This window comes from Neolamprologus multifasciatus, chromosome 6 (assembly GCF_963576455.1).
Source record: "Neolamprologus multifasciatus chromosome 6, fNeoMul1.2, whole genome shotgun sequence".
In the NCBI taxonomy this organism is placed as follows: Eukaryota; Metazoa; Chordata; class Actinopteri; order Cichliformes; family Cichlidae; genus Neolamprologus; species Neolamprologus multifasciatus.
In genome coordinates, this window is record NC_140444.1 from 31,099,433 (window position 1) to 31,112,471 (window position 13,039).

At 43.0% G+C, this 13,039-nt stretch overlaps 1 protein-coding gene across 3 annotated transcripts in view; it reads right to left on the reverse strand.

The window, feature by feature from the left end:
* The window catches only part of LOC146517334 (calmodulin-regulated spectrin-associated protein 3-like), a 25,535-nt gene extending 16,162 nt beyond the window's left edge, over positions 1 to 9,373 (reverse strand). The window contains exons 1-8 of one of the 3 annotated variants that reach the window (XM_085162575.1): positions 8,489 to 9,373; positions 3,904 to 4,181; positions 3,337 to 3,477; positions 2,393 to 2,479; positions 2,194 to 2,229; positions 1,635 to 1,682; positions 560 to 698; positions 53 to 192 (exon numbers count right to left, since the gene is read on the reverse strand). In XM_085162575.1, coding sequence (XP_085018701.1) covers positions 53 to 192; positions 560 to 698; positions 1,635 to 1,682; positions 2,194 to 2,229; positions 2,393 to 2,479; positions 3,337 to 3,477; positions 3,904 to 4,181; positions 8,489 to 8,624 — 1,005 coding nt within the window. In that variant the 5' untranslated portion in view covers positions 8,625 to 9,373. The remainder of the gene's footprint in view (positions 1 to 52; positions 193 to 559; positions 699 to 1,634; positions 1,683 to 2,193; positions 2,230 to 2,392; positions 2,480 to 3,336; positions 3,478 to 3,903; positions 4,182 to 8,488) is intronic. The other 2 variants (XM_085162572.1, XM_085162573.1) reach the window with 2 other exon arrangements.
* Positions 9,374 to 13,039: the final 3,666 nt, after the last annotated feature.

Sequence of the window (13,039 nt, forward strand, 5' to 3'; positions counted from 1 at the left end):
AAGTTTCTCTGTTAACTAACAACAGTTTAATGTCAGAGACCGTGACGCTTACATGCAGAGTCAGTGGCGCGTAGAGCATATCCTCCACAGCAAGGGGGCAGCAGCTCTGCAAGCTGCTCTCACAGAACTCTTTGATCAGCTGCAGGTTGTAGAGCGAGTCAGCTACTGACATGGTATCCTTCAGACACACATCTGGAAGGAGTAAACAATGAAAAACAATGGAACAATGCTGCTTCCAGATGTTTGTCAAAGAGAACATTAAATATATTTGCTTCAAATCAAGATAAAAGATGATTTTTAAACCCCTTTTAAAAGCAAAATCTAAATAGAGAACATGAGAAGCACTATTGCGTTTTGTGACTATACTGATGCACTAAAAGTTAGACGAAATGCATTAACAAGCAACATTTACAGGAAATTGTATTTTAAATTACAGCCCTATCACTTAAGCTGTTGAGTATTTTGAAGCGCACATTGATTAAATATAAATATTTCATCATCCTATCTGTACGTCTATGCACATCTATGCATGTGTGTTAGTGTCTGAGTTAACGTGTACCCTCTAGAGGCAGCAAGCTGGGGCAGTAATAGTGCAGCACAGCAGCTATTGCGCAGCCGTTAGACAGATCTTTGACCGCAGAAACCAGAGGGAAAGTGGGAGTCAACTTAGACTGCACTTTGTCCTTCCTATAGCGGATCTGGATAAGAAAAGAGAGGGAAGGAGAAGAAAATTGACACAGGGGGGAAAAAGAAAGTTTTGCAAGAAGAAAAAATAAGTGAGACTAAGAGCATACAGGCAGGGAAACGGGTTGTTTTTAAAGGGATTCAGAGAGAGACTAAGAAGTAGCAAAGGAAATATAAAATCAGCCAGCGTTGTGTTTCCGTCAGACAAGAAACAAAAACATTGACTTAAAGTGTGAAGCCAGCCAAACGCCAGGAAAAACTGCAAAGAGAAGAAAAGCCCATAGAAACAAAGCACAAGACCAATGATGCCTCATGTTTGTACACATATAGACACAGCAACCAGAAGGTGCAGTGCAACAGTTAAAAAGGGACATTGCAAACAAAAAAGACTGAAAGAAAGACGTGAAAAGGAGGATGTTTGTTTTTCGGTGTCCATGCAGTGGTAATGGGCACTGATGACACTGTAAGCCTTTGCTTCTAATTGGCATTGATTAAATGAAAAAAGTAAAAAAAAGAAAAAGAAATGTGAGTCTCGCAGCTCAGACGCCGCATCAGTCTTTGACGTCCACATGAGATAAACAAACCCAAAAACAAGGCATCTGTAACGTAAGCTGACTGTTCCACAGCCTTGTTGGAGCAGGACAAAGAAGGCGCGTTCAGCTTCAAAGGGTAGCACACAGTGGCGCCGTGCCTCCTATAACAAGGCTCTGTAACACACAACAATAACTATGGAGAAGTTGTGTTAAAGGCTAATGAGTTTTAAAGTGATCCATCCAGCCTCGAGGTTGGAGTGGTGGTTAGCTCGCAGTCAGCTGTACGGTCAGTCACTGGTCGACAGCGTGGTAGGTGAGGTGTGGCGATTGGTCGGTTTGTCGGTCAGTCGAGTGCAATGGTACAGGAAGCGGGGGTGGGGGGAGAGGGTGAGAGAAGAGCGAGGTGTTATACGTTACCACTGGCGGCTTATTCCCCGACTCCTTCAAACAAAAAGCGATAGCATGCTGGATGGGGGATGGCAGAGAGAGGGAAACAAGCATAAATGACAAGGGGGCCGCTCATCATGGGAACCGCCACACCAAAAAACGTCTGCTCAGGGGGGAGAGGACAGAGCGATGGAGGAGGAGGAGAGGAAGGGGACAAACAAAGGGAGCACAGATGTCTTTTAATAACCACTTAATAAAGGTCACTTCACCTCTGTCGCCTCCTTCTTCAACAACTCCTCCTCCACCTCGCCTCTAAAAATCTGGCTCATTTTGAGATGAAACTGATGACTGAATGTAACAACGTCAGAAACACCCAGTGTCCAAAACAGCATCAGTTGACAATAATAAGGGGTTTCGGGACATAATGGGGCAACAGATCGGTCAGCTGGTATTAAGATAAGTCTACTGGACACTTTTTATGAGGAGACAGGTAAAAGGTATGTGTGGGCATTTCCAGCAGGCACAATAATGTCAGCCGTAGCAGATGGACAGACAAAGAGGACAACAGAGAAGAGAAGAGTACACTTACGGGGACTAGTTTCCAGTACCACCGGGTGGACTGACACTGCCAGAGATCAAGGAGTGACAGAGACAAACCGAGGGGAGAAAACAGAAGCAGGGCAAGGTCAATGTTTGAAGCTGCAGCAACATAGCAATGAGGCACATACATGCTTTATTACAAGTCATCAAGCATGTGAGTATTTATGTGTTTGTTGGCGGTATTTTACCGAGTCCTGAACAGGCTGCAAGTCTGTGCAATTCTGTGACTTAGGCGGCTCTTCTTCTTCTGTGCTTTCTCTTAGCTTCTGGTTCAACTGCAAATGTAAGACAAACACTATTACAGTAGAACTCACACAATTTCAAAGTTACAATGTTTTATCACAAGAAATAAAATGTTTCTTAGCCAATGCTAGCTAATGTGCTAGCATTAGCTGATAATGAAATTACAATGATAATTTCTTTGGCTTAATTAGCAAGTTTCACTATCCCAGCTGTCATGGCGTGAGAGATGGGGTACATCATGGACTGTAAACAAGTCTGCCCATTTTACAAGATTCATTCATTCCACGATTCAGAAACAACAATTATCCAAGATACGTTCACTGGCTAACAACATGTGATTGACACGTCGTAATAAATGTATGGTTTCACAGTCAGATCCTCCCCTCTCTTGTCATGCCCAGAATCAAAACACCATTCTGTGATTGTGGAAATACTGATGCTTTAAACCAGTAGAAACCAGTGATTGTCATCATAGTAGTTATGTCCGTCTCTTGACAGCATCCATCTGAGGATGAAATGGTCATGTAAATCTGCATAACTTTGAATCTCAATACAATTTCATCTAGTGAGGGTTTTTTTATGTCTTCTCTGCTACAAAGACCAACACTTCTTTGTATCAGGTTGTAAACGTGTTTATTTTTGTTGTAAAGCTGGACATTTTAACAGTCGGTGTGGACTGATTTGCTTTTGGAGCTAACCTCAGGTTGCCACTGGAGACAATGCAGAGTCTGTGGTATTTCAGCATTCAGATTCTCATGACTAGTCCTGTCAGTGATGTTGTGTTATGTGTGATAACTTAATCTAAGGCTTTAAACCAATAAAAACCATGAACTGGGACAGAAATTGAATCTGCTGAGACCAGCAGAAATCACCGATGTTGTGTTCTCACCCTGTTGACCCAGAAGAGCAGTCCATTCTCCCACGGCGCTCCAACACCCATCTGCTCCGCCTCCACCGCCATTTTCACCTGGCCCACCGTCTCTTTGGTAGCCAGTGACATCAGCGAGTCAATAAGGGCGAGGTGGGCTTTCTGCACCAATCAGGGAGAAGAAGGACCATTTAAGCACCTGAGTAGCTGGTATGACTGAGACTGAAATGTTGGCACAGTTGGAAAGGCCAGTCTGAAGATCGTGGTAAAGCACTTCTATTTTCGGCATTTCTATAATGTATTGGTTTCGATGGTTTCTTTATTGTTTCCTTCTTTTCTTTAGATTTGCTTCTCTCCTCCTATCCTTCCTTCTGTTGTTTCATACCGCCCTCCCTAGCTATTGTCTGGCCTTCCTCTTTTCCTTCCTGTAAATGATCCAATCTTACATTGGAAACCTCCTATAAAAAATTTTTTAAATTGCATTTAAGTGACTATTCAAATGCTACCTGAGATGCTGAAAGCATTCAGCCACTTGCAGGTTGAATTTAAAGTAGAAAATACGCCATCATTCAAATACACAACACACACCGTTTTAATAGGGCTACTGCTAAGGTCCTCCTCTGTGACATCGGCATCCTGGACCTTCGGAGCGAAACCTTTCTTAATGAGGAACTGCAGGAGGGCAGAGTTATCAGCTGGAGACCCCTGCGATGCTGGCTGAGAGACCCCGTGTGCCTGGGCAAGCAGTGCCTGAGCTCTGCAGTAGATCTCCGGGGAGAGAAGCAGCTTGGAGACAGCCGGCTTGAGGTGCTCTTGTTCATACTGGTCCTTATAGAGCGGATCGCGCAACTCCACCGGAACGTTCTCTGAAAAGAAAAGGACATTCTCACTTTGGTTTTTGGAAGAAGAGTCCATATTAGCAAATATTAGCAGCCAACAGGTCTTCTCCTGTTGGCTGCTCTCTTTAGGGGTCACCACAATGGATCACTTGCCTCGCTCTCATTCACATGGTGGTCAGAGCTCACTTCACAGGCCAGATTTACTAACACACTTGGTTTTTGTTGGAATTTACTAAGAGAGCACAGTGACAAGAATACATGAGGTGGGAACGTAGAGCTTTTTGCAACTGACCTTGTCGCATTTGTGATTCTGGAAGTTACTCTTTCAAGGCACAAAATATAGAGAGGGGAATATTTAAATCAAGCAGATTATTCTTAATTGTACAGATATTTAACACTGAATCACACCTATTACAGGGTAGCTGTAGCTAAGGAGGTAGAGCAGGTCATCTGCTGATTGGAAGATTGGTGGTTCGATCCCTGGCTCCCTTCAGTCTGCATGCCAAATATCCTTGGGCAAGATACTAACCCGAAGTTCTTTGCTGATACATCCACTGGAGTATGAAAGGTAGTTAAAAAGCATAGAAAAAAACTTATTTGAGATTTGACTTCCATGCTATTTTGACCTGTTCAGTAAATCTGAACTTAAATCTTCTTAGAATTAGCATATTAGCTCAATGGATGTTGCCAGCATGCAAAGGTAAAGTGAAAAATTCTTTATGAAATATTTTTAACTGTCAGTTTGACCAGCAGCAGAAAAAGAGGTTTGAGATTAAATCACCAACTTCTAGCTCCTCTTTACACACCGATCAGGCATTACATCATGACCACGTGTCCAATAAGGTGTTGTTCCCCTTTTGCTGGAAAAACAGCCCCGGCCTTTTGAGGCATGGACCACTGAAGGTGTGCTGTGGTATCTGGCACCATGTTGTTGTCAACAGATCCTTTATCCTGCTGAAAGAGGCCACAGCCAACAGGGAATACCGTTTCCATGAAAGGGTGTACCTGATCTGCAACAAGGCTTATGCTTAAAGAAACGATGCTAGATGCAAAAGATACAACTGTGTTTAGAAATTCAAAGGACGGTCACTGAATGGTGCAAGCTGTACACTCATCTATTATCTCCAAGCCGAGATCATTGAGAATAAGAACTTGTCCACTTTATACAAGAGCTACATCTCTTGGGTGCATGTGAGCCGATATATATGAGGAGAAAACACTGAGCTTTCCTGTGCTGTGCTCTGGGAACGGTAAAAACTGGCAGCTGCAATTCTGATGCAGAGAAAGGCTTTATGAAAACACTGCCCAATGTAAAATAAAGGCTGCAGCAGTCACACAGGCTGTTTGCAGCCAGTCTTGTCACATAAACTGTGGAAAAATATAAATAACTTATGGAACACACTGAAGACGTATTCCCACAATGGAAATCTGTGACGGAAAGCTACAGAATCTGACTGCAGGAGGCAATAATGTCATCATCTTCATGTACAGCTCAGCTAGGTTACCCAGACACGAGAGTGTGTGTTTGTGAACATGTACTGTCGGCTAGGAGTTGGTCGGTTCATAGACACATACACACTGTGACCACAAAAACACACAATTCCCTGACTGACCCATATTCCAACTTGGCATGATCTGGAAGACTGGAGTAGATTTGAAGGAACTCTCAGAGCTCGCGTGCCTTCCGTTCACTCTGCAGTCAGTCCCTGATCTCTTTAAGTCTCTGCCATTATTTTCACTTCTTCATCCGTCCACACACATTTTCAGAGTGACCCGCAATGAGCGCCACAACTACTCTCCACTGTCGTAAGGCTTACTTATGTAACTGAAACTCCTCCTTCCTATGCTGTGGCCCATTTCTCTGAGGAGAGGAGACAAAAGATTTGACGAGCACATCGATTACACTGAGCACACACTGCAGTGCAGTGTGACACACGCGCACTGTTTTTGGGGTTGGACCCCTTTGCCTTTCAGACTCTGTAAAGAGAGCTGGGAGGAAACAGGACTGCGGTCACTATGGGAACGATGAAAATGGAAAGTGGCCATTTGTCCCAATCACAGCTGAGGCAGTGAGACTGGACTGCAGAGTAGGAATCAGCTAAAGCATTTAACGTTACACAAAGTGTATCTGGGAACATAACAAACAGGACTGTGGAGCTATCCATTTAAATCTTTCTACCACAGTGCAAACACGTGTTTAGGGAAGCAGATATGGATTATTTTCTCCATGGATTGACCTGCTAATCATTCTAAAAACAATGAACAATGTCCAGGATAGATTGTTTCCTTGTGCAACCATTATCCCAGAACATGAAAAACATCCTGTTTTGTCAAAGAAAAGCAGAATATTCCACCAGTTAAAATGGGAATTTGTAACATATAAGCTTGAAAACTGAGAGAAGGTACTAATGTGCTTGAATTCAAATGGTTCCTTAAATTCATGTTGAGTTAAAGTCCACTCATCATTTCAGGGTTACATGTGCTGAAATTGATGATTTCCTTACTACCAGGGAAACCAATGAATGCCAGCTCTTTCAGGACATAAATTTAAGTCAACATTATTTTGGGTTGCATCTGAAAAAGTTGAATGGTTGCTAAATCAGAAGGTGGTTCAGTTCTAGTTGGTGTAGACCAAAAACAGAGCTAAAACTGATGTGAACACATACGCATGTGGTGACTCTCAGTTTGTCACTTCTCGTGAGTTAGAAATATTTTATTGATGATTCGTGACTCCTGCTCAGACAGGACAATCCTGCCAAAGAGATCTTAACTCTCAGTGAGGCCATTTCCTGGTTAAATAAAGGTTAAAGGTCACGGAGTCTTTACTAGAAGACTATTACCTAACTTGACTTGGAAACCACATGATACCAAGAAAAAACAACTGGTTTCATAATGTCTCTGTTTGTTTTAAAGTGACACAATCATTAGATAACAGCTCTCTGCGGTCCTGTCCACTGTTTGGGTGGAATAATAAACCTCTTCAGTGTGAGGACTGTGAGCGGTGCATGAATCTCATGTGCGGCTTTATTAGTGACATTTTCTTCGGGGCTTCCATTAAAAATTCGACAAGACACCCCAGTGGACATTTTCCAGTTGACGGATAACAATGAAGCCTCCCTGCTGAGAGGCTTACAGCTCATCTCTCCTCCTCTCTGCTGTCCTGCACTGACGGGGAGGCCAGACACAAATGTGATATGAAATTCTGTCTAAAGCCATTACTGCAGCAGATAACCTGGATTATTACATGCGCAGGTTTACTACTGCTTAGTTAGCCTGCTGTGTGACATCACTGCCTTAGCCAGCACAGTCTGAACCTTCCCACATGCACATTATGTGAGATTGGGTCATGTCACATTTGTCATGCTAAAAGGAGGCCGGAGGTAGCCACAACACTAACCAGAGCAATAGCAGCTGGCAGGATGCTGTACTGCTTCAGAATCAAATAAGGTTGTGTTTTGGTCGGTTGGTCTGATCAAATGACAAAACTGCTGATTGCAGACCCAGCCACGCAGCATGATGTCACCCGATACAGAGCAGGCATAAAGTGCACAAAGACCAAAGCTGACCTAACATTTCTTCCACAGTGTGACCAAAATCTAAACAACGTGGTCTTCATGAGAGGTGGTTTAACGCAGCAGGATGCTGCACCTACACCTGCTTACAGCATTCAGAAACCCTCTGCATTCTTTGGCCTGTTAATGCAGGGAGGAGGTGGCACTTGTGCCGGGTTTATTCAGAACTTCTTCAGGGAATGAATGCGTGTGGTGCAAGAAAGCCATCCATTGTCTTAGCAGCCCCACTGTGTCACCTTCACGACACTGTGCGTGCGTAACACTGACACAAATATTATGCGGTCTTGACCCATTTAGAGCAGGCCCACGCATGAGCTATACATACACATTTTCCAAATCCACAAAATAAATAAATAAAAAAAATTAATTTGCTTGTCGTTACAAATCTCTCCACAGGCCTGCCTGAGCCCGGCTCTGACAAAGGCTTTGTTGTCCGGTTCCTCCACGCATCACGCACCACTGAAGAGATTCCTTCTGACAAGCCTCGTGCTCACGTCAAATAATTGGCTAATATGATAACCTGCACGCGCTGTGGAAACTGCACACCCGATAGAGGGGGGGAGACGCTGGCGCAGGTTAACCACGAGCATCGTCGGGGCAGAGGATGATAATGATGGATGACGCGGAGAAGGGCTTTCCCTTGAAGGCAGATAGCGGGGTTAGACGGACTCGGAGCTGCATATGGAGCGGGATACAGCGGGATAAATTATTAAGCGCCCCACCCAAGATGCGCCTCAGCTGTGGGTAGAGGCTGGAGGGTACCTGCAGAGCCGTAGGATTTCGACAGCAGCCACCGAACGCTGGCGCAGATCTTGGCTCGATTGAAGTCGTACTGGTCCAGCGGTTTGATCTCCGGCACCGAGAAGGTCTTCTTCATCGCGCTGGGAGAGTCCACCATGGCTGCGGTGTACCGCACCGAAGACACGGAGGCAGCAGCAGCAGCAGCAGCACCGGGGAAATGTGAGGAGGAGGGATGGAGAAGGAGGCGGGGGAGGAGGGGAAACGGAGGAGGGCTCTGCGATTTAGACTGAAGACACACAAATGAATGATAATAAATCAGTTATCCCAAACAGAGGGTTGATAATAGAAACGTGGTCTGCTGACAGATTTGTTTCTTTTAAAAAATAAATGTCACACTGGTGCCACCAAGCCGGCTCCACGCCCCCCTAAACGTCACAAATCAGCCAATGAGGATGTTCCTCAGATCGGCGATGCTCTCCGCAGCAGCACAAACAGCACTAACAAACCTCCGCTCCGGTTCACAAGAGAACATTGATGGAATTACCCGACGCCACTTTTCAACCTGTAGACTCGGCATAAACGCGAGTAACAGCCTCCTTCCTCCACACGGCGGCGCCCTTGAGCAAGGCATCAACTCGATCACTCACACAATCACTCACTGCATCTGGAAAGTACTCACAGCGCTTCGTTTGTTCCACATTGTGTCCTGTTACAGCCTTATTCACGTTCATTTTCACACCGTATTCTAACACAGTAACCTCAAAGAGAAAGTGAAAAGTTTGCGTGAAATTCTTGCAAATTTTACCCAAGCGTCACACAAATGGGTAGCTTTACTATAGCCTACCAAAACAAACTACAGAAACAAACAAAAGATTTTATGATAAAAGCAAACTGAAGCACTCTGACACCCCCATGAACCTGTGAGCCGAGGGCTAGACCTTACATAGATTTGTCACCCTAAGACCCTTACATGGTCTTGTTATTGATATGTTTCCCCCCCCCTGTGATAGTTAACCTAAAAACCACAGTCTGATGCTCTTATCTGGTTGGGCCCTTGGAGGTTGAAGGTTTGCATGACCACAAATTATGAAACAGCTGCCTGCAGACAGAAGAAAATGCTGAAATACATTCAGTGCTGAAACTGCCAGCTCGGCACTAAATGAATTTAGACAACCAAAACATTTTAGTGAATATAACCAGTGTTAGGTGTTACAAACTCAGGAAACAGGAAACCACCCTGACAATCAAAACATCAGCAATGTGCTGCTAAAAAAAAGCCATGCTGCAGCACATCTTAAGTCTTAACACACAAAATCTCAAAGAATCTTCATTTTATGGAAGCATTTCTCTTGCGGCATCCAGGAAACACAAGAAAACCGTTTAAGCTTGAATGTTTTAGAAAGCTTTTGCACTGTGTAAGAAACTGCAGGAGCTGGATCTCGTGTGAGCAAACATCATGCTCAGAAACCTGCAAACTGCATCAGGAATCAGGTTAAAAGTGACTCTGAGATTTCTGAGCAGAGAGGATAAAGACGGAACCGAACAAGAGAGAGTGAGAATGTGAATGATTTATCTTCTGGATCAGCGAGCTTCAGTTTCGTTTCAGTTCAAACCTTCTGTGACACAGGACCCAGGGTGAGGCGGTGCCTGACATTGTGCTCAGTTGTTGTTGAAGTTCATCCAAAAATAAAAAAACCCAAACAGAAAAGCACAAAGTTCTACATTGATCCACAGGGCACTCCGGTTAAATGTAAATGGACAGCTGTGTAAGTGCAAAACTGTAATCAGCAAACATACATGTCATATTCATAAGTGTCCATAATAGATTTTTAAGAGGGAGACATGCCTCTTTGACATAGCAGAAACACAAGCAGAGTCAGCTCTGGAGAATGTCACAGAACAGGTTGGTTCTTCCAGGTTTTTCTGTCTGTGTTTGGTGCATGATCACATGAAAAAAGGCCCAGTCTTTGTCACAGTCAGGAGGACAGGGGTGTTATCTGATGTTGATTCTTAAGAGACTTTCCATAAGGGTAAGTGTTGTGTAAATGTTAGTTATAAGCAAGTCTCAGGTTTAAACTCGGCACAGACGACACGGAAAGTCATCCAAAACATTTGTTCGGTCTGACTGTGGAGAGCTCTCGCGGTACGTAGACTTCATTACCCTGGCTTTCTGCCTGGAGGTTTTAGTATCAGATAATATAGTATGAAGAGGAACTGATCTTCAGGTTTGATAACTCTTTGTGTTGTACTTATACTACCAAAGCTACTTATTGTATGTGACAGTTATTGTTGCAAATAGCAGAGACTGAAGTGATAGTCCAGAGTGGAGTAATATTAGTTTGAACAGTGATACTATTTATATGTGCATTTTGAGTGAAACCTTAAACCTAACCCTAAGTAAATGTGACAGGAAAGTGTAATCAACACATCTTCAATGTGTGGTTTCTGGTGTGGCCGTTACACTAAAGATCTATTTTTGTCCAGAGAGTTGGTGTGAATAGTATGGTAATTTATATATATGGCTTGTGAAATTACCATACTATTCATATAAATCACCAAACTAGAAATTTAAAAGCACACTATATTTCTGTATATCTACACCTATATAAATACCTATCTATATTTACACTGGTCAACAAATTAAAGGAACACTTAAAGACATCAGATCTCAATTGTAAAAAATAAATAAATAAAAAAATCTTCTGGATATCTATACTGATACGGATTGGATCATGTCTTATGAAGGAAAGGAAACTACAGAGGGCTGAATTTAAAGATACTGAAAATCAAAGTGGAAAAACTATGCAGGCTAGTCCACTCTACTGAAATTTACTTGCAGTAACTCAGAAATTTGTCTTGCCCTCACATGCTTGTACACGTGCCTTATAACATTGTAGCATGCACCCAATGAGACAACAGATGCTCCGCCCAGCTGGATCAGGGCATCACTTAGCTCCTGGACAGTCTGAGGTTCCACCTGGCTCCAATGGTGGAGCTGCCACTTCTGGTATTTTATAGTAACTGCCAATCAGCTGTCACAGTGCTGGGCAGTGAGCACGGAGCCCACTAGGATGTTGAGCCTTGTTGGGCGTCTTTACCTTAGATCACCATCATTAATTAACTTTCTCCTTGACTGAGAACTAAACTCTATAAAATAATCAAATTAACCAGATGAGTAGGTAATAATCAAATACAGCCTTTTTCTAAGACCTAACACTGAAATACATTTAACCACCATCAGCTTGGAATGACCCTGTTGACATTTTTAGTTTTCAAATTTTGCTTATCCCAAAACTCCAAATATAGTTACACATTCTTACCTGGATGACTGCGCATGCACCAAGACACAGTTACATGTTAGTTTAAATAAAAAACTCCTATCTTAAAATCTATCTTCCAAATTGTTTAGGTATTATGTATGAGGTATATTTATAGCTGTTGTAAAAAGCTGCCAGAACAACTTGTGCGTTTGTGCTGATCACATTTTACTTCTTCCTGCAGATCAGCAATGGGTGGCTCCTCCTCAAAAACAACCATTTTCTGGCCGAAGAAGAAGAAGAAATCACCTCTGAAAAAGACCTGGAGTCAACTGAAGAGGGTGCTGCCTCATAAGAAACGCAAGAAGAACGCTCTGTCGCTGGACAAACTGAGTGTGAAAAAGTCGAGGAAGGACAAGCATTCCAAGAAGAAACCGTCACCGACAGCAAACAAGAAAGTGCCGACATTGCTGAAAAGACTCTCGATGGATTACACAAAGAAAGAGACGAGTCAAACTGGTTCACCGGGAAGGAAGGAGAAGGACAAAGGGGGGCTGGAAAGAGTTGGAGAGAAAATAAAAAAGAAACTTTCCAAGGATGAGAAGAAAGACATTGCCAGTCAGGCAGACACTGTTCCTCTATCTGAGGAAAATAAGGCAAATGATCCAACACGTGAGGCAAAGGTGCCGAAAAAGAAACTCAATGAGATCATACAATCCATTCGTCCAGCTGCAAACAGATAACAACCGCCTCCAATCTGGCAGGAAGACATGACAACTCTGTAAACAGGCCACAGGACAGTCAGGAAGATACACGTTTTTAATGGCATCACTCAGAGAGCAGATTACAATGGCAGAAAACGTGTTACAGCCATCAATGGTTCTTCTTTTAAACATGTCAGTTTCTCCCAAAATCAATATTAATCAGCTGCAATATTTTACTCGAAAGCTTTACTCACTTTACTCAGCAATAAAAACATTTGTGGATTATCATCCTGCTAACAAATGATGGGCTTCATCCCCCCCATAAATTACTACTGAATACTGTTACAATATCAACCATTACAATGTCATTGCAAATTTAAGTTGTATACATTTCTATGACAAACATTGTTTCCACTGAGCAGAGACAATTTACATTATGCAAACACAAGCAGCATGCAGCGAGTGGAAAAAAACAAAATAAAAACAACAACTTGCATCTCATTCTTATATCACACTGGCTGTATATTAAAAAGAAACGCAACATTTGTAACCACATTTTTCACTGGCTGTAGATTTACAAGGCACGGCGCTCATTTTGACGAATAAAAGAA